Source organism: Phyllobates terribilis, unplaced genomic scaffold (assembly GCF_046119375.1).
Source record: "Phyllobates terribilis strain yellow unplaced genomic scaffold, ASM4611937v1 Scaffold_11__3_contigs__length_659146591, whole genome shotgun sequence".
Lineage (NCBI taxonomy): Eukaryota > Metazoa > Chordata > Amphibia > Anura > Dendrobatidae > Phyllobates > Phyllobates terribilis.
Window position 1 is genome coordinate 201,328,247 of NW_027362771.1, and position 22,970 is coordinate 201,351,216.

At 41.1% G+C, this 22,970-nt stretch overlaps 1 protein-coding gene across 1 annotated transcript in view; it reads right to left on the reverse strand.

The window, feature by feature from the left end:
• The window catches only part of ZNF277 (zinc finger protein 277), an 86,337-nt gene that overhangs the window by 43,133 nt on the left and 20,234 nt on the right, over positions 1–22,970 (reverse strand). The window contains exons 2-4 of the mRNA XM_073651966.1: positions 10,960–11,161; positions 7,721–7,809; positions 5,015–5,097 (exon numbers count right to left, since the gene is read on the reverse strand). Of these exons, the coding sequence (XP_073508067.1) occupies positions 5,015–5,097; positions 7,721–7,809; positions 10,960–11,161 (374 nt within the window). The remainder of the gene's footprint in view (positions 1–5,014; positions 5,098–7,720; positions 7,810–10,959; positions 11,162–22,970) is intronic.

Consider the following 22,970-nt stretch of genomic DNA (forward strand, 5'->3'; position numbering starts at 1 on the left):
GTATCCCCTTTGTTGGTTTACCTTGTTGTCTTTAGTTTGTAGTGGGGCCTGACTAGTGCACTCACCCCGCCCCCTCCCTTTCTAGGGCCTAGCTCTAGGGACATTCAGGGTCAAGGTTCCTGCTACGCGATAGGTGCAGAAGCTATGTAGGGACGATAGCCAGATCTAATATCACCCTGCCTACCCTAGGGGTCTCCATGCCCCCTTTACCTAGTTGTTGAGCTCCATTCCCCCTCCCCCCTTTCCTGACGTTGTACACTTATTCCTTCCCACACCTTGAGTGACAGATGGTACTGCGCATGCGCGGGCGGGGGGACCATTTTGCTGCATGTAAATTTCAGGTTTGGAACACAATTACACATGCAGCATTTAAAATAGTAGGCAGGTCACTGAAGGCACAGTGACACTGCAGCTAGTGGGCCCCTGAACTGCACTGAGCTCACTGAGTGACAGGACACTGCTCACTGAGCTCAGAGTAGTTCAAGGCCCCGCTCACTGCATCAAGTCATTCTCCTCTGCTCCTCAGTATGTGCGGTTGCCTCAATACACAGCTCACACTGATGAAGAAATGTCACACAGATGGATTACGGCGTGGGACACTAGATTATTTCATCTTCGGACAGGTTAGGGATATTGTTCTTTTTTTTTGGGTTTGTTCACTGGGGACAATGGCTTCAGGGAATTGGGTGTAAAGTTGAGTATAATGTGTTTTTTATTTCATTCTTATTTTTATACTTGTTGGAGACAGCAGGGGCAGAATACAACTCTCAACATTGTCACTTGCTCGCGCTGATATCAGCGCAAGCAGGAGACAATGATGAGCGATGCCTTCAACACCCGGCGCTTCGGAACAGCACGAACTGTACCGCTGATTCCTAGGCGCCGGTACGTGTGATACTGATGTGGCACACTGTTACCACCCTTTTAAGTGCCATGCTTTGGCAGGACTCTGACCTGCTCCTACCTCCTGCTGGACTGCCTTCATGGAGGCTAGCTATAGTCTCTAACCAGGGGTTGTTTATAGCAAGGTTATAGCTTTTCTACCATAATGTTGCCACATTTCCCCATGTAGGGCACAGGGAACAGTCTGGCTCTATCCACCTCTGCACTACAGTACAATTTATAACCCTATTTGTAATCCATTGTTTCTTGCATTTTAATAAAAACAGAATTCAGAAAAAAAAAAAAAAAAAGAAATAGAGCCTACTATAGCATGTTATTTTCCCTCCCAACAGATAAATGTCCTTGCCGGCTGCTCAAAAACGGAGCTGTCTGTTTCTAATGGAAACCATAATAGACCAGACCGCATCCACTACTCTGACACTGCTGCATTTTAATGAAGAGCTAGGATATATCTGGAGAAAAGACCGCTTGTAGGAATCAGGAACCTCGGCCATGCGATGAGATGCAGATGCAATGAGCACTGAAGGATTTGCTGCTGAAAACACTGCACAGCTCTCGTCTGGGTAAGAATATCAGCAGGATGTGGACGGAGAAATGTACTAAGCATTTCTTAGAATTACGTACTTATTTAGGACAAAAACAAGTTAAAGGTTCATATTATACAAAGTAATGAGGCAGCATTAATGGTCCTTTAAAAACAGCCTAAAGTGCTTATAAAAACTAGACCTAGGTGTAAGCAATAAAGGAACATTAGTACCTTGTAACTATTAATTATATGCAATACAGTATGGTGAAAAGTTTGCTGTAAAGTTTAGGGCAGGTGTAGAAAAATGCTGCAAAGTAAAAATACTTTCAAAAATAGAAGTGTCAATAGTTTATTTTTGAAAGTAGAAACACTGGAAAGACAATTGAGCGCAAAATAGGGCTTTAACTGGTTAAAATAAATGCAAAATAGAAGCGATTTTATATAGTTTATTTTTATCAATTAACAAATTAAAGTGAATGAAGAGAAATCTAAACCAAATCAATATTTCAGTGTGACCATCCTTTGCCTTCCAAACATCAGTTCTTCTAGGTGTACTTGTACCCAGGTTTTAGGGGAACTCAGCAGGGAGGGTGTGATGAATAGGGCTCTGTAGGGCAGGGATGTCAAACTCAAATACACAGAGGGACAAAATTAAAAACTTGGAGAAAGCTGCAGGCCAACCATGATATTAAAAAAAAGGTCTACAATTGAGAAATTTTGTCTTATTGAATATAAAGATGAACCTTTTCTTATGGAAACAAACTTAAAGGGCTTGTCCCACAAACAAAGTAGATTTTAATTAATAGATTTTAGAATAAATATTGGAATAATATAAAGCATATGGTACAATGGCCTAACTTAAATATGAAAGAACAAAGGAAAAAATACCTTGAATTAATAAATAATACAGATAATAAAGTATGATGCCAACAAAAGTGCCCCACCAAACACAGTATGATATCCCCCACAGTGAATTCCTTCACAGTACCCCCCATACGCACGGTATGATGACCCTACAGTAACCCCTACACAGTATGATGCCCCAACTGTGATCACCACATAGTATAATGGGCCCCACATAGTCCTCCATACAGTATAACGGGCCCTACATTAAAAATAAAATACTCACCTCTCCTTGTTAGGGTGCTTTCACACTGCATTCAGGCTCCTGTTCTGTGGCTCAATTGAGGCTTACATCTGAACCCCCTGCAAAATGGGATTTGGGCATATGCGCCGGAGGGGCCATAGACTATAATGGTGCTGACATAGCGAACATGCGCTCTGTTGTGCATCATTTTCAAGCATGTACGCCTACTGGAGGCAGACACCCAGACGCAGTCTACTGCGAGGCAACCCTCCCTATACTCAGTGATCTCATGATAGCTGGGTCCTGGGAAAGGAGCACTGACAGTGCTTCTTATTCTGTATACACATGGATCAAGTATACAGAGAGAGTAATGAACTGTTCCTGCCTTGATCACTGATCTCAATATCATCGAGTCTGTATAGAATTACATGAAGAGAAAGATGAATTTGCACAAGCCTACAACTAGAGAAGATCTGTGGTTAACCTTCTAAGATGTTTGGAACAAACTTCTTGCTGAGTTCTTTCAAAAACAGTGTGTAAGTGTACCTAAAAGAATTGATGCTTTGATGCTGTTCTGAGGGCCAGGTATGGTCACAGCAAATATTGATTTGGATTTCTCTTTTGCTCATTCATTTTGCGTTTTGTTCATTGATAAAAATAAACTATTAACGCTATTATTTTTTGAAGCATTCTTATTTACCTACCTAAAACTTTTTTTTAAATATTGCTGTGATTTTAATGTGATATTCTTCATGCTGTTATCACAAAATTATATGTAAATAGAGTTAGGGTACTTATTGTAATATTGAAAGAAGTTACCATATATAAAATATTAAAAAGGTATTGTCTGACGTGTAAAGCAACTTTACAATTTGCATGTTATTAATAATCCTCTCTAGTCTCAAACATGGAGGGATTTTTTAATTCTACCGTTTACTGCTTGCTGCCTGGGTTACCAACATAATGCAGTATAATTAGTGGTGGCCGGTTTCCTAGGCAAGGAGAGCAGCACTTACTAGCTCTTTCCTATAGAGCTTGCAAGCGCAGCTATGGAGTTGACCATATCTCTGGATCTGGAGCGTTTCAGTCCCGCTGCACTCCTCCGATGCTGCGGAGACAAAGTTGCCTCTGCTAGCACCAGTGAAGCGCATGCAGTTCGGACCAGCGGCTCAACCATTCCATAAACCCTAACAATTTTCAGGAGCACAACCTTCTCCACCCCTGGTATTCAGAAAACTGAGCACTGATCTCATGAAATCCCTTTTAACTAAAGATTCTTAGCAGAGGAGTAGAGGTGCAAATGAATGAGTAAGAAAAAAATGGAAATGCGACATGCACTATTTATGGGCACTCCAAGAGTCTTTAGAAACTAGTAATCATCTATGTAGTCCAATGGTTACAAGCTGAGCAGCTGGATGTGAATAGCACTAATGCAATCTATGTGACAGATGTGCTGGAAGGTCCTAGAATGCCCTAAGGTCTAATACACACAGTGGCCAAAATTGTAAAATAACAAGGGGGAGATTTAGAAATACTTTTATTGGATGCATCAAATTTACTTGATTTAGAAAACTGGGATAAGCACATAACATTTGTGAAAACATACATGGCTGATCTGATCCACCGGACTTGTTAGTGTTCATATTCAGAAACACTGCAGTATACACACCTGAGTTATTTCTGTAAGAACGGCCCTAACAACAGTGATGGCCTATACTACATATATCAATAAATAATAATAATTCGAGTGAAGGTCTGACCCTCCGCACATCCACCGATCAGCTGTTTGTTCAGTAGGCACAATCCCATATTCTTGGTAGTGATGGAGCCTGGCATCACGCATGAAGGCCACCATAATCATTAGATGTTTGTCAGCTGAACAATGCTTCAAATGATCAATTGGCTGACAGCAATCTTGGTCGTCTATCACATACAGGAGAGCTTGCTCGGGCACACGCTTCTGTGTTCTTTATGAAAAGCAGCTGACTGACATCTTTGTCCTTGGCTTATCTCCAAGAGTCAGTCCAAAATAGGACATGCTCATTCAATATCTACCCCGGCAATGAATTGGCCAGTGTCCTCATACTCACCTCTGTGTCGGCCGAACCCTTTGACATGGGTGGGTGTTGCCGACATTAGTCTAATGTGTCTGGGGGGCTTAACACCATGTTGTAAGGAGCAGTAATATCAGCCACTACTTAGTACTTAGAGTATGGAGACTGGCCTGGTAATCACTGAAGGAGAAGAAGCTCTCACCTCAGCCCCTTCAAGCAGCTAATACAGACTTCACTTACTCACAAGATTTCAAACCTGGTAGGATCAAGTAAGTAAATTGTCCAATAAATGTAGAAAAATATCCTTTTTTAATCAATCTTATTAGAATTCTGGCTCATTTCTTTTTGCAGGGTCACCCACTTAATATAACATATGTTAGGAGAGTATAACCAGCATATACAGACGACCCGCTAGAAAACAGCTACTGTATATAGATTACATACCAATCTTTCCTGCTGGAGTTCCTCCCTTAGAGTTCGGTCTTCTGGTAGGACATCACACAATAGGAAGTAGTTTTCTTGCTGGTCTACAGATAAGGAAATAGAATTATTGTATAGCAGCCAAAATAATTTACCTTCTCCTTTCTAGAGCTCTTGAAAGTAGGGAGAGCTGGAGGGGCTATGTGCTCCATGACCATTATAGTTTCGGAGCATCTATGGGTAATGATGAGGCACTCCAGCCGACTGTATTAGGATTTGAGTGTGTATGAGCATCAGCACTTCAATAAGTACGAGTGCGGCAACATTAGCTGATGGACCACATCCCCAAGAGGAATCCATGATAAATGTAGACACAAATCTCTGTAATTGATCTCACAGGAGAAAGTGGCATCTTCCAACCTTCTATCTCTCCCCATCTACCTGTCTGAAGAGGTCCTGTAAATACTAAGAAACTCCTTCAGTTACCAGAAAGTTTGTCATCAGTAATACAGCGAATAATGACAAGGGAAAGTAAGGGGGGGGGGATAAAGCTGGAGCCCCTCTTACATTCACACCGATGAGATAACCGAAACCTGGGGCCTTTTACAGAAAGCAAAGCAAAACGTGAATTATCCTCACCAACCTTCTCCCCGGAAATGCCCATAAATTCAGAGTTCTGGTGTGCATCACGCAAAAGATTAGTTAACTGGATGCATAAATATGGAACTTAGTCCAAACACAATATTTTTTTATGGTTGTTTGGCCCACAAGTGACAAACATATTATAAATGACACTATACACCCATCACCGATCTGAGGCTGCACTTTTTAATTTAACTCCTTGGGATTTTCAGTTTTTTGCTTCCCTTCTTCCTAGAGTCATAACTTTTTTATTTTTCCATCAATATGGCCATGTAAGACCATTGATAGTGTACTGGAAAACAAAACAAAAATCCAACTGCGGTGAAATTTCAAAAGTGTGCAATTCCACAATTGTTTTTTTTTTCTTTCATCATGTTCACTATGTGGCAAAACGGACTTACCATTATGGTTCCCCAGGTCATTACGAATTCACAGATACCAATCATGTATAGGTTCTTTTTATGTGGAGTAAAAAAAAATCCAAAGTTTGTAGAAAAAAAAAAAAAGGTAGTTTTCCAAGACCCGCAGCGTCTCCATTTTTTAGAACTGGGGCCGGGTGAGAGCTTATTTTTTGCGCGCCGAGCTGACGTTTTTATTGATACCATTTTGGGGTAGATTCAATGTTTTGATCGCCTGTTATTGCATTTTATTGAAATACTGCGACAACCAAAAAAAAATGTAATTCTGGCGTCTTGATTTTTTTTTCTTGTTACACAATTTACAGATCGGATTAAATTATTTTTATATTTTGATAGATCGGACATTTCTGAACGCAGCAATACCAAATATGTGTATTTTTTTATTATTTTATTGAATGGGGCAAAAAGGGGGTCATTTGAACTTATATATTTTGTTAATAGTTTTAAAAACATTTTTTTCTACTTTTTACTGGCTTCAATAGTCCCCATAGGAGCTGTGATCATCCTATCGCTTGTGATACACATAGCAAATCTTCAGCAAAAATCCTCACGGGCCGGCGTTCATAGCAGATCAGGAATGACAAGCATGGGGGTCTTCTGCTGACCCCTGGTTGTCATGCAAACCCATTAGTGCCCTGTGATCATGTGACAGGGATGCCGATGGGTGGGGTTTATGGAGTGCTTCTGGCGCAATCATGTTAAATCCCACTGTCATATATTGACAGCGGCATTTAAACATGTGAACAGCCACAGATGGATTGTGATTCCACCTGCGGCTTTTATGGGCACATGAGAGCTGGTCAAATCAGCTGCCATGTGCCAGAAAAGATGCAGGTTCATCGCCAGAGCCCACATCAAGGGGGATACACGACCTATGACGTACCTATACGTCATAGGTTGGGGAGGGGTTAATAAAACTGGGCAGCTCCAGACTGGTGATTTTATTAACTGTATGTTAGTCTCAAAACTACTCATAAGTGCTCTTATACACATTAAATGGTTGGTTGAACCCGTCGTTATCAGTGGGTTCGGCTTGCATTAGTCTAATATGTATGGGTGCTTCTGCAAAAAGCGATATATTGTGAGATCTCACTTTTTGACAGCAAGAGCGGCCAGGGGGGTTGTGGGAGCTTGCTCTACATGCCAGGATCCCACAATCTGAAAATTCGGGCTCTTTTGAGGGGCATTAGGAGCACTTATGAATACTTTTGACATTAACTTACATATAAACAAACACCAGTCTGGGGCAGCCCACCCTTTTATTAAATAAAAATCGCAGCCTCAGAGCAGAGATAATACCCTTTACATGCTTTGCTTCACCGCCGCCTCCTTACCAGCGCCCCCTAGCAGTTGCAGTTGGTCTGCCTTATGGTGTGTAGGCCACTTCTCAAACCTGACGAGCTGCAGTGATACTATTAACTCACGATTAAATAAGCTGTGACGTGTGAAACACAACTCCATCCTGACTCTTCAGATGCTCAGGCTGCTGGTAGCTCAGTCCCTTCACCCTGCTTTACACTGCAGCTCTGCCTGTTCAGATTGGCAGCTGTGTATAAGCACAAGTCCCATATGTGTCATATTGAGATGGGTAGGAAATTGGAGCTTGAAATATCCTTCATTTTAATTAGTCGACTATCTGAACAGTGCTCTCTATGACAATTATACCAACCTTCTGGTGCTTGAGAATTGGTTCTGATAACTGAACAGAAGTCAGTGATGGCTTGTTCTGTAAATCTTTTCTTCCAATATATAATATACCTAAAAAAGCAAATGTAAGTTTAATCATGTATTAAGGGAATGTAAAGGTGACTGATCCAGAAGTGGTGGCACCTATGAAGGAGTACAGCCTGGCACTGCAGCTTAGCTACAAGTCACTGAACGGTAATGCGGCACACCACCTGTGGAGAGGTGCGGCAATGTCTTGGAAGAAAGCAGCATGCTTAAAGGCTGATCAAGAATGTAGAGAAACACCTCTGAACATGCAACAATATAATGCAGACATAAGCTGCGTGGAGCAGAAGCCAACAAGACACCACTTATTCTCAGATGTGAAAGGTTCAAACCCAAGAGGCATTCACCAGGGAAATCAGCACAAACTCCCCAATCACGCCAGAGGCAACAAAATGATGGGTCTGGGTTTAATCTGCCCCTTTTAATAAGCTGCAGAACAATGGCATATTCTGTTTTTCAGCCATTTCAATTGATAAGCTGGGTACATTTAGGTGGCAGTGTACGGATACATCAGCTCTGCTGATATGTTAGTTTTAGTAGATACTGGTCGTTTCCACAAAATAATAATTGCAGAGAATCTGTTCTGTGCTGTTCCTCTGTTATTCCTTTGAGAAATGTATGAACAAACAACTGGGTGTAGCTGGATGTCCTACCCCCCAGCATTGAGCAGGGGTTGGACACGACGACCCTGGAGGTCCCTCCAACTCTAACATTCTAGGATTCTCCTTGTGTATAGGATGTGTCTACAGTCTAGAGCCGTCAGCACTGATTGGACAATGGTAGTGTTTGGGAGACCCAGTTGTCAATTTACTCATACATTTCTTTGAGGAATAACAGAGGAAAACTACTAAGTTCTCAGAAAAGAGGCTCCAGAATTGTTACATTATGAAGAATTCATAAAATATTTATTAATCCTTTAAAGACAAGAATTTGTCATTTTTGCATTTTTTTATATTATCTTTAGTCCCCTTAGGGGAATTCAACCGGCAATCGCTTATACTATTGCACGATTTCAGTATATAATAAAAATCTCTGTCCCCTATGTAGCATGGCCTGTGGCTGAGCTTCACAGGAGGACTAAAATGACAATCACGGGATCTTTAACAGAACCCCAGCTTCATAGTAACCTATCTGTTCCCCACGATCGCGTTGCGGGGGTCACTGCGAGAAGGTCCCGGAACTCGTTCAACTTAAATGCTGCTTGCAGAGACTGACAGTGGCTTTTAGTTAACAGCCTCAGATGGAACTCGGCACCAGCCGCGGCTGTTAGCTACAGATGCTGGCTATTTAATATATCTGACATTAGCCACATGTGGAGGGGGATGCTGAGCCCCCTCCACACATCAGAACTCCTTCCCAGGATCTTAACTACAATGTAAATTTGCAAGAAGAGGTTAAAATAGATACGTCAGGAGAGCTCACAGGACCCCTTTAAAGAGTACCCTGTCACCAGGTGAAAAGTGGCTAGTTTTTATTCTCACTGCTTCCCTAGATATTCTGTTATTTTGTTCTTAAAAATCACAATAGAGTTTCAGAGATATTGGCCTTTTTAATTCAATGCTAATTTTTATGAACTTTACAAGGGGCGTGGTTCACGGAAATTTTGTCCTGGAGGCGTATCTTTAGGATGTTCTGCATAATTATTCTGTGAGCCACGCCTCCTTGGTAAATACTATAAAAATTGTTATCAAATAAAAACCCGTATCTCTGGAACCGTATGGTGGATTTTAAGAAATGATTAAATACATTTCTAGCCAGGATGGCCTCAAAGCATTAGATTGTTGCCAGTTGTGCCACGAGAACCCTCTGCAATCAGTGGTAATCTGGTAGGAAATCAAGCAGCAAATTTACCTACAGTGCAACCAAATGTAGCATGCCCCAGTCCCTACTAAAATCACAAGGACTGTCTAGTCCTTCAGACTGTTCGTTTCTATTAATAAAGGTGATACCTGAACAGCGGACCTCCTCTACATATATTTAAATCAAGCCATTTGATGTGACACTAACATTGTATGAACAGCTTACATTTACTGGAGGCCTTACTCCTGCAATCCCAGCTATCTGAAAAGAGCTTCCCTTGTTATTTATAGCAGGGTCCTTATCTTGCTTGGAGTAAAAAAAGTTATGTCCCATGTCCCCTTACTTCCCCAGTAGGGACATCAGCCCCAACACACTACTCCAGATGTCAAAACAGCCAATCCCACCTGCCTCTGCCAGCGGCTTCCCAATGTATGCACTTCCAGCAGGCTCCCAAGATGCCCCCTCTAATAGCAGGAAATCTCAGACACGCAGATGGCAATAGGTTGCTTGTATGTAACCATTTGCCACTAGAAGGAGGTACATTGGAACTTATTACAGGCGACTTACACAGTGCACTGTAGGAACGGCCTGTGACCACTCCTGACGGCATCCAGCTTTATGCACTCTGCAAATACTGAGAAAACGAGCGGCACATCCAAGAAAGAAATTAACGAAATCTTTTTTTATTGAATAATAAAAATTTCATAAAAAATGTTTGCAATTGGAAAGGTTCACACGATAGCCATGAAGGACTGACGCGTTTCCACCACAACAATAAAGCCCTAACCTTTGCTAAGGGAGTTATTGTTACACCTGAAACGTGTCAGTTTTTCATTGCTATCATGGTTTTCAGCTCTTTTAATTGTTCAATGAAGAAGATTCCATCATTCTCTTTCTTATATGTGCTGCTCTTTTTCTCTGTATTTGTGAAGTGGACAGTCTGCTGCACCCACACACCCTAAGCCAAGAAACACTATATGTACTACGGATGTGGGGAGACTTCATATCAAATCTTCATGCGCTCTGCACTATGATGGATAAAAAAGAAAACCTGATTGCCAAAGGAGAAATTCTAGTCGGCATGGTGTAAAAGGGTGTACAGAGGTGGACACCCACTGGAAAGATACATCTGCAAAACAGATTTTATGATTGCACGCAACGGCAAAAAGAATAAAGCAGAACAGGCACCATATGTAATCATAACCCCCATATGGTATACACATACAGATTTATTGCAGAGACAATGATATATATATATATATATATATATATATATATATATATATATATATATATATATATATATATATATATATATATATATATATATATATATATATATATATATATATATATATATATATATAAATACCTTACCTCCTGAAATTCGCTATTAATTTGACATCAGCAATAACCAATTTATGCTCAATTATCATGTGTTTCAGAAGTCTATCCTTCTCTTTCTCTTCGTAAGACTGTTCACAAAACATACAAGACAAGGAAACATCTTCCACTTGGTCAGAGTCAGCAATGGGGCCTTCTGGCAACAAGAGAGATTCCAAGATGAGGTCCTTCATATCTGAAGAAAAGACCAGACAATATGCATGTCACAATCACCAAAAGTAATAAAATTACATCACATACATATATACATACACATACACACACACGGTATATATACATACATAGCGGATTAAATATATATTAAACAAGTCACCAAGTTTCTAAGTAGATACATTTCTAAAGATGCTATTGGCATGAAATCATCAGATGTCGGAAACAACCCATCCAATCCACACCGACAAATAAATCAAACAATAGATGTCCATAAATTAAGTTGTGTGTGAGAATAATTAGTGTTGCAAAACATACTGACTGTAAAGAACCCTTTCCTGTTTAGGTGACGGAATCGCCTTTCTTCCACCAGTAATGAGTGGCCCCTGGTCCTTAGTATGGTCTTTGGGAGGAATAAGTCATGTGCCAGTCCTTTGTACTGACCCCACATATATTTATACATGTAAATGAGATCTCCTCTGAGGCGTCTTTTTTCTAAGCTAAAACAAGCCCAACTTTTCCAACCTCTCATCATATGAGAGGGCTTCCATCCCTTGTAATAATCAAGTTGCCCGCCTTTGAACTGACTAATTTGTGAATATACTACTGAAGGTTCCAGTGAGCACTGTTGGGGGCATTATCTGGAAGTAGAAAGAACATCAATTCACCATAAACCGGCCACGACCAGGTGCTGCCCGCAAGATTTCAGACAGAGGAATGAAAAGAATTATCAGAAGAGTTGTCCAAGAGCCAAGGACCAATTGTGGAGAGCAGCAGAAAGACCTGGAATCAGTAGGTACAGCATGGTTTTGTTGGGGGTGATATGCAGTGCCTTATGGCATACAAAGAATTAAATTTTGGTCTCATCTGACCAGACTATATTCTCCCAGGCCTGTCTAAATGTTGTTGAGCAAACTTTAAACGAGCTTGAACATGCTTTTTGTTTAGCAATGGAGTCTTGTGTGGTGAGCGTTCATAGATGTAATGGAGGTTGAGTGCATTACTTATAGTTTTCTTTGAAACAATTGTACCTGCTGATTCCAAATATTTTTGTAGCTCTCCACAGGTGGTTCTTGGCTCATGGACAACTCTTCTGATAATTCTTTTCACTCCTCTGTTTGGCATCTTGCGGGGACCACCTGGTCGTGGTATGGTGAAATTATGTTCTTTCCACTTCCGGATTATGACCCCAACAGTGCTAGCTGTAACCTTTAATAGTTTAGAAATTCTTCTGTAACCAATGCCATCAGTATGTTTTGCAACAATAAGGTTGTGAAGGTCTTGAGGGAGCTCACTTGTTTTACCCATTATGAGAGGTTTCTTGTGGGGCACCAGACACATTTTTATATGCCATCAGTTGAACCAGCTTATATTATTTTTCACTAAGTGGCAGGATTGTTTTCTAATTACTGATAGCTTTCAGCTGGTGTCATGACTTTCCATGGCTTTTTGCACCTCTTTCTTCATGTGTTCAATACTTTTTCCCTGTGTCATTTCTCAATATTACAGATAAATTAATTTATGGACATCTATGGTAGGGTTTCTTTGCCTGTGTGGAATGGATGGGTTGTTACCGGCATCTGGTGAGAATTTCATCTCAATAGCACCTTTAAAAATATATTTACTTATAAAAATTGGTGACATGGTAAAATTCTTATTTTACTAGTTGTATGTATGTATGTATGTATGTATGTATGTACGTACGTACGTGTATCTATCTATCTATCTAATAGATAGATACAAACGTTATTGTTTTTTAACAATAGTTACACCTTTTTTGTAATAACTACTTTATAGCAATAACATACAGTTGAGTAAGAAGAAATATCCAGCACTAAAAGACTTAGCAGGACAGGAAACTTCTGGACAGGCAGAATCTGGTATATGTATTACAGTAAATAACATTCCTCCTCCGCAGCTATAAACTTCTTCCACAGATCTATGATTGCAAGTGAATTTGAAGCAGACAGTCCTACTCATCGTTATTGGCACCCATGAAAAAATTATTTCCATCTGTAGTGGGAAGGCTGAAAGGGGTTGGTCAATGCCACGACAATCCATGTTTAAAGAAGCACTCCCATGAAAGTTTTTATCCTTCTAATATATTGCAATCATCATATTATATAGCACAGTGTACTTACAATTGGTCATTTTGCCTTTCTACTCAGTAATTTTTCTCTTGTCTCTGCTCTATGTAGAAACAGGAAGTCTCTTGTTGTAGGAGTCATCCCCACTTCAACTCCTGACCCAACTGCTCTGCTCCTCTCCCTGCCAGGGACTTTTGCAGTGATGACTTATGCAGGAAAAAGGTACTTCCTTTTACTACATAGAGCTTAGAAGGATACAGCTAGTCAGTTTTTAATCCTGGGATGTCATAGGCCTAATGGAAATGAGAAGAATTAACTGGGTAGAAAGGCAACATGAGCAATTGTAAATACACAGTGCTATATAATATGAGGATTGCAATATATTCAGAGGATAAAATTTTTGATGGCAGTGTTTCTTTAAATGAAGAAGTCTACCTGGTAAAAAAATAAATAAATAAAACATTTACTGACTCCCCTCACGGGTGCTGTTCCAGCAATGTCGGCATTTGCTCTCCCAAGGTTTGAGTGACATCGTTATGCCATGTGACCCCGGCATCCAATCGATGCCTCAACTGGGCTGCTGGGTTCTTCTTCCGCTTGCTCATAGCTCATCTAGGGGAAATAAGAGTGCAGCAACCCACTATCGGCTGCAGATTGGCATAACAATGTCACACGAGTAGCAGCACTGAGATCAATGGAACTGCACTGGTGTGGGAGGGGAGTATATTTTAATTTTATATGGGGAACCAGGGCTGTGGAGTCGATAAGCCAAACCACTGACTCCGACTCCTCAATTTCCCTGACTACCGACTCCTCACTACTGAGCGTGTACATCAAGTGCAGCACAGATTCATCTCAACTAATAGCAGAGATCCTTAGATCAGGAACAGAACAGACATTTATAGGACACTTCATAAGTTTCCCAAATTCTTATGAAAACATTTGTAGCACATCCTGCATTGTACTACTGTAGGCAATCTATTATATATTTTAGGAGTGGGAGTCTCTCAATCATATACCGAATCCAACTCTGAATCCACAGCCCTGTGGGAAACTACCTCATTTAAAAAGGGGTTGTCCAGGTAATGGGGGGGGGGGGTCTTAATGTCGCAGTTGCTGTACATACTACATAATGCACTAGCTTGGCTTCTACTTACACTTTTATATGGGGGAAATGGTTATTTCAGAGATTTGATCTGGAAAAGAGGTCCTTCCAAACTAAAGCGAAAAGTGTTATAAAGGGCTAAGGATATGTGCACATGTTCTGTTTTTGCAGCAAAAAACTCTGCTGCAAATAGTGTTGGTGCAAAATACGCACATTTTTTGCCATGTTTTAGCGTGCATTTTTGTTACATTTTTTATGCTTTTTTTCCCATTAATTTGAATGAGTGAAAAATGCCGCAAAAACGCTGAAAAAAATAAACATAATGCATATTTTAAACTGCTTCAAATCTGCTAGGAAAAAATATCCAGCATGTGCATGAGATTTCAGAAATCTCATTCACTTTGGTGTTACTGGAACATGATTTTTTTTTTGCAGCAAAAATGCATGCCCTAAAAATGATGCAGGACTGGTACTTGCCCACTAGCCTATGGCTCTACCAGCTCACAGCACAAAGCCAGATCTCACCTGAAGTGAAGAATTTAATAGCTGCTTTTGAAAACAGCACATTTAATGGAGGGTGGTCTAAGTGTTGGCTGGATTCATAAACTCGAAAATAAAACTAAATTGCTATGTATACATCTGTATGGAAAAACAGTCCACCTGAATTCCTAAATCTATGTGTGTTTGAAAACTGGATTTCATCAGGTATGACAAGACACAGCCATCTATCGTCCAAGAATACTTTGTTCATTTCAGCACCTACAGGAGGAATTTAACCCCCCCATCAATGTTTTATCAATACCTTCACATCCGACACAAAACTCTCTATTCTTCTAATAACCCTAATATTTCTGTACATGAGGGGTCTATATAGATATTCTTACTTCAGCACTCCGGAATGGGAGAAGGGAAAGGGAGGGGGGCAGTGGTTGACATTTTACTGTCATTTTCTTTAAAAAGTGTAAGAAAAATTAACAAAAAAGAAAAATGTGATAAAGTGAAATAGGGGTATAAATAAACAATTTATCGCCAGATCTTCACATAGTGACCACACCGCAGTAGTATACTGTTGGGCTGAGGACCACGCACCAAAGCTGTACAAGACAAGTGCACCACAAAATAACTAATGACGTTTTTTCCCTCGGTTTACAATGGTCAGGCATGTTACATACTCCGGTCCACAGTGAGTAAGCAAAGCCTAACAACCAGCTGGTAATTTTAAAAGGTATGTATGCCTTGGCAACAATTATCAAAAAAATATACTTTTTATATAGTCTTGTTTATAAATATCCTGTAATTTTCTGTCTGCAGGTCTTATGAATCCCTATCCATCGCCATGGTTACAGAAAAAAAAATGTATAGTATTATCCTGTTCTCACACTTTCTTAGGGTCTGTTGACACAGACCAACCGATGACACCAAACTTTTAGGGTACGTGCCCACGATCCAGAGTAGCAACGGCTTGGACACAGCTCACCAGCACTGCGTCCAAACCGCTGCGTTATACAGTACAAGGACAATGGAAGGTATTTATAGAAATCCCATGCCCACTGTGATTCTATTTGCCGCCGCGTAAACTCATCGGCGGCACAGCTTCAGGAGCTGCAGCATGTCAATTTCTGTTGCTGAGTCGCAAATTTCCACAATAGAATGTATAGGGTGTGGTAACTCTGCATGTGTTCAATGAATACATGCGGATTTAACTGCATGATTAGAACGCAGCGTTTTGGACGCAGTGCATATACGCTGCGTCCAAAGGGCTACTTCTTGATTGTGGGAACGTAGCCTTATCGTCCGGCAGTCGTATAATGGCCTGTTTACACAGACAGACCAAAGTAAATGATGCGCACAGAGCGATCTGTAATATATTATTCAGTACACATAGGCTGCCATAGTTGTCGGCAGTGGAAGAACTGTTTACACAGGACAATGCACCACCGAGAACAATGATCTTTTGCCGTGCACAAAAAATCCTTTCACTGAGCATTTTCTTTGATGATTGGGAGATTGACAGGGTGTTGATATTGAAAGATAATTCTGAAATGAGCGTTTTTAAGTACACTAGTTATCTGTCAGGGTAACTGGAGCTTTGGACCTGTTTTCACACTTTCTAATAGTACATGTTGTGCTTTTTTCCCCACGCAGACCATCAGACTGTTTGACATGCATTAGCCCATTGGGTACAATTGATCTGTATGCACTGCATGTGGCCAACTGCACACACAGTCTGAACTAGCCTTAATTTAAGAGAAGCAGGAGTTAACAAGTTATTCCCACTTCGGAAACACATATGTTACGGGTCCGGGTGTTGGAACCTCTGTGCTGTGATGCAAGGAGCGACCAGAGGGGCGTAACTAAGTGCCTACCCAGACCAACCCTGGCCAAATGGCCACACGGCGGCTTAGTCGACTCCGTGAATCAAGGAGGGACCGGGAAGGTGAACCAGGTGTCACTCTGGGATCGACCTTGTGTGAGAGCAGGCGACTCCCACGGGACTGATGGCTGAAGCTGACAGGCACAGCAGATGAGCACGGCTGGTAGACAGGCAGGTGATGCGGGTAGGCAAGCAAGCGGGCACGCCTGATAGACAGGCTGGCGGGCACGCCTGATAGACAGGCTGGAGGGCACGCCTGATAGACAGGCTGGAGGGCACTGGAACCTGAGGGCTGAGGAGAGTGTTAGCACACAAACAACAACCTTGCAAAGGCACCTCAATTTTGGAGGAGGTGCTTAATATAGGAGTAGTCCTCCGGCCATTGGCCGGGGACTCTTTAGGACGATGCGCGCGGCCCCTTTAACCCCTTAACAACATCTGACGTACTAATACGCGTCTGTGCCCTGGGACTTAAGAGCCAGACCGGTATTAGTACGTCATGGCGATCGCGCGCGCACACAGGCTGTGCGGGCGCGATCGCCGCCGGGTGTCAGCTGATTGTCACAGCTGACACCCGATACTATGCGCAGGGAGCGGTCCTGCACCGCTCCCAGCACATTAACCCCCGCGATGCTGCGATCGAAGTCGATCGAAGTCGATCGCAGCATTGCGGGGGCAAGGGGAGGTGATCGCAGATACTTACCTCCTCTTCCGGCTTCCAGCGCTGTCTGCAAAGGCTTCCCGGGTGTTGCCATGACGACCCGATGTCGTCATGACAACATCCGGGTCACCAGACAGCAGGAAGATTGTTTGGACATGCGCAGTGCATCTCCAAACAATCTTCTCCCTGTCCGGCGCTGACAGCCTGCATGACACAGGGATGGTGCTGCATTCCTGTGCCATGCAGGCGATCAGAGAAAAAAAAGTGAAAGTCCCAGAGTGGGACAAAGTAATAAACTATATAAGCTTCCAGAAAGTGAAAAAAAAAAATAAAAAAATAATTTTAAAAAAATAATCCACCAAAAATAAAAATATAATGTACCCATCAATAAATATTATTAGAAAAAAAACAACAAAAAAAAACAATAAAAGTACACATATTTGGTATCGCCGCGTCCGGAACAACCTGACCTATAAAACTGTCCCACTAGTTAACCCCTTCAGTGAACACGGTAAAAAAAAAAAAAAAAAAAAAAAAAACGAAGCAAAAAACAATGCTTTATCACCATACCGCCAAACAAAAAATGGAATATCACGCGATCAAAAAGACAAATATACATAAAAATGGTACCGCTGAAAACATCATCTTGTCCCGCAAAAAACAAGCCGCCATACAGCTCCATCATCCGAAAAATAAAAAAGTTATAGCTCTCAGAATAAAGCGATGCTAAAAAATATTTTTTTCTATAAAATTGCTTTTATTATGTAAAAGTGCAAAACATAGAAAAACGATATAAATGTGGTACCGCTGTAATCGTACTGACCCGAAGAATAAAGCTGCCTCATCAATTTTACCACACGCGGAACAGAATAAAAAAAATAAAAAAAAAACAATTCCTGAATTGTTGGTTTTTGTTTATTCTGCCTCCCAAAAATCGGAATAGAAAGCGATCAAAAAATGTCACGTGCCTGAAAATGGCACCAATAACAACGTCAAGTCATCCTGCAAAAAACGAGCCGTCACATGACTGTCTGCCAAAATCTGGAAAAATTATAGCTCTCAAAATATGGCGATGCAAAAACTAGATTTTACAAAAAATGCGTCTTTTAGTGTGTGACAGCTGTCAGTCATAAAAACCCCATATGATTCTGGTATTGCTGTAATCACACCGACCCGAAGAATAAAGTCGTCTAATCACTTATACCGCACAAGGAACGGCGTCAAAAATAAACTCTTGGGTTAGGATTGGGCTAGGGTTAGGGCTGGGTTTGGGGCTAGGGTTGTGCTAGGGTTAGGGTTGTGCTAGGGCTAGGGTTGTGCTAGGGCTAGGGTTGTGCTAGGGTTAGGGTTGGTTTTTTTTTCAAAAGTAAGAAAAAAAGATGACGATATGGCGACTAGTGTTGAGTGCAAGTGCTCGCTACTTGAGTTTGCATCGGGGGCTCTGGTATGCATTGAGTATCGTGGGTATTTGAGTGACATGCTCGAGTCTCTGCCCCATATGCTTCGCGGCCAAAAAAACTTTACGGGGATTGCCTGCCATGCACGAGCGATCCCCGCATGTTTTTTTTTTGGGTGTCTAATAACTGTGAAACATGCGGAGCAGGGACTCGAGCATGTCACTCGAGTACACGCTGTACATGGTGCATACCTGAGTACCCGATGCAAACTCAAGTAGCGAGCACTTGCGCTCAAGACTAATGACAACTTATTCAATATGATGACCTAATGTAAACAAATTCTGTGTCGTACCTCTGGGTTCAAAATGTTCACTATACACCTTAATAAAATCCTTGGGGGGTATAGTTTTCAAAATGGGGTCACTTGTGGGTTATCTCCACTGTTTAGGCACATCACGGGCTCTCCAAACGCAACATGGTGTCCGCTAACAATTTGAGCCGATTTTCCATTCAATTTGTTAGCGGATACCATGTTGCATTTGGAGAGTCCCTGTGTGCCCAAACATTGGAGCTCCCCCACAAGTGACCCCATTTTGGAAACTAGACCCCCCAAGGCACCTATCTAGATGCATAGTGAGCACTTGGAACCCCTAGGTGCTTCACAAATTGATTCGTAAAAATGAAAAAGTGAAAAAAAAAACACTTTTTCATTTTTACGAATCAATTTGTGAAGCACCTGGGGGTTCCAAGTGCTCACTATGCATCTAGATAGGTGCCTTGGGGGGTCTAGTTTCCAAAATGGGGTCACTTGTGGGGGAGCTCCAATGTTTGGGCACACAGGGGCTCTCCAAACACAACATGGCATCCGCTAATTATTCAAGCAAATTTTACAATCAAAAAGTCAAATGGCGCTCCTTCCCTTCCGAGCCCTGCCGTGCGCCTAAACAGTGTTTTTTCCCCAAATATTGGGTATCTGCGTGCCCAGGGGAAATTGCACAACAAATTTTGGGGTCCATTTTTTCTTGTTACCCCTGTGAAAATAAAAAAAATTGGGTCTAAAGTAACATTTTTGTGAAAAAGGTTCATTTTTTTCTTCCACATTCAAAAAATTCCTGTGAAGCACCTGAAGGGTTAATAAAGTTCTTGAATGTGGTTTTGAGCACCTTGAGGGGTGCAGTTTTTAGAATGCTGTCACTTTTGGGTATTTTCTGTCATAAAGACCTCTCAAAGTGACTTCAAATGTGATGTGGTCCCTAAAAAAATGGTTTTGTAAATTTTGTTGGAAAAATGAGAAATCGCTTGTCAACTTTTAACCCTTATAGCTCCCTAACAAAAAAAAAATTTTGGTTCCAAAATTGTGCTGATGTAAAGTAGACATGTGGGAAATGTTATTTATTAACTCTTTTGACATTTTCTAAATTTTCGCCAAATTTCCGTTTTTGTCACAAATAAACGCAAGTGATATCGAAGAAATTTTACCACAACCATGAAGTACAATATGTCACGAAAAAACAATCTCAGAATCAGGGGGATCCGTTGAAGCGTTCCAGAGTAATTACCTCATAAAGTGACAGTGGTCAGAATTGTAAAAATTGGCCTGGTCATTAATGTGCAAACCACCCTCGGGGCTTAAGGGGTTAAAGAGGGAGGGAGCGGGCACGCACCCAAGTACAAGTGATGTCGGACCAGGACCGCGGTGGTGAGGGGATCAGCGTCTCTGCCCGGCAGGAGGCAGAGGTGCCAACGCTACAACACATTATATTATATATATATATATATATATATATATATATATATATATATATATATATATATATATATATATATATATATATATATATATATATATATATATATATACAGTACAGACCAAAAGTTTGGACACACCTTCTCATTTAAAGATTTTTCTGTATTTTCATGACTTTGAAAATTGTACATTCACACTGAAGGCATCAAAACTATGAATTACCACATGTGAAATTATATACTTAACAAAAAAGTGTGAAACAACTGAAAATATGTCTTATATTCTAGGTTCTTCAAAGTAGCCACCTTTTGCTTTGATGACTGCTTTGCACACTCTTTGCATTCTCTTGATGAGCTTCAAGAGGTAGTCATCGGAAATTGTTTTCACTTCACAGGTGTGCCCTGTCAGGTTTAATAAGTGGGATTTCTTGCCTTATAAATGTGGTTGGGACCATCAGTTGTGTTGTGCAGAAGTCTGGTGGATACACAGCTGATAGTCCTCCTGAATAGACTGTTAGAATTTGTATTATGGCAAGAAAAAAGCAGCTAAGTAAAGAAAAACGAGAGGCCATCATTACTTTAAGAAATGAAGGTCAGTCAATGCGAAAAATTGGAAAAACTTTGAAAGGGTCCCCAAGTGCAGTTGCAAAAACCATAAATCGCTACAAAGAAACTGGCTCACATGAGGACCGCCCCAGGAAAGGAAGACCAAGAGTCACCTCTGCTTCTGAGGATAAGATTATCCGAGTCACCAGCCTCAGAAATCACAGGTTAAGCGCAGATCAGATTAGAGACCAGGTCAATGTCACACAGAGTTCTAGCAGCAGACACATCTCTACAACAACTGTTAAGAGGAGACTTTGTGCAGCAGGCCTTCATGGTAAAATAGCTTCTAGGAAACCACTGCTAAGGACAGGCAACAAGCAGAAGAGACTTGTTTGGGCTAAAGAACACAAGGAATGGACATTAGACCAGTGGAAATCTGTGCTTTGGTCTGATGAGTCCAAATTTGAGATCTTTGGTTTCAACCACCATGTCTTTGTGCGATGCAGAAAAGGTGAACGGATGGACTCTACATGCCTGGTTTGCACCGTGAAGCATGGAGGAGCAGGTGTGATGGTGTGGGCGTGCTTTGCTGGTGACACTGTTGGGGATTTATTCAAAATTGAAGGCATACTGAACCAGCATGGCTACCACAGCATCTTGCAACCGCATGCTATTCCATCCGGTTTGCATTTAGTTGGACCATCATTTATTTTTCAACAGGACAATGACCCCAAACACACCTCCAGGCTGTGTAAGGGCTATTTGACCAAGAAGGAGAGTGATGGGGTGCTACGCCAAATGACCTGGCCTCCACAGTCACCAGACCTGAACCCAATTGAGATGGTTTGGGGTGAGCTGGACCTCAGAGTGAAGGCAAAAGGGCCAACAAGTGCTAAGCATCTCTGGGAACTCCTTGAAGATTGTTGGAAGACCATTTCCGGCGACTACCTCTTGAAGCTCATCAAGAGTGTGCAAAGCAGTCATCAAAGCAAAAGGTGGCTACTTTGAAGAACCTAGATTATAGGACATATTTTCAGTTGTTTCACATTTTTTTGTTAACTATATAATTCCACGTGTTAATTCATAGCTTTGCTGCCTTCAGTGTGAATGTACAATTTTCATAGTCATGAAAATACAGAAAAATCTTTAAATGAGAAGGTGTGTCCAAACTTTTGGTCTGTACTGTATATATATATAATATATACACATACCAAGTATAGTATCTACAGGTGCATCTCACTACATTAGAATATCTTAAAAAAGTACATTTATTTCAGTTCTTCAATGCAAATAGTGAAACTCATATATTATATAGAGTCTTTACAAACAGAGTGATCTATTTCAAGTGTTTATTTCCGTGAAAGGTTGATGATTATGGCTTACAGACACCTGTAAATGACTGCTGGTGATATACAATCAAACATTTTTTTAAAATTGTACTTCTGCATCATTTTCATACAATTCTGACTCTTGGTACATACATCTTTAAAAACCTGAATAGGTGGTCCTATTCTTATCTGCTAAAACTACAATTCCCAGCACCACCCTGCTTCTCCTCAGTACTGCGGGAACCTCCCTTTGCTCTCCTATGTGCTTCCTGATAGAAATAGAAAATTGCCCATTTTAGGATCTATTGATATTTTTGAATGTAGTGACTGTGAACCCCAATTTGACCAATATTCATTACTATTTATAAACTCCACATTTCATTGGTGGTTCATGGGAATCTTTAGAGCATGATCACATTCTCCCCCAGGATGCATAGCAGATCTGAGCACAAAATAGCCGATTTCTGCTACAACACAGCTGTTAGGGGAATGAGCATACCATGAAAAGGTCTGGGGGATGATTTATTAGACAGGGTTACAGGTGCTTCTGTTTTTCATGAATTAGGGCCATTAGATGTAAATGCAGTAGG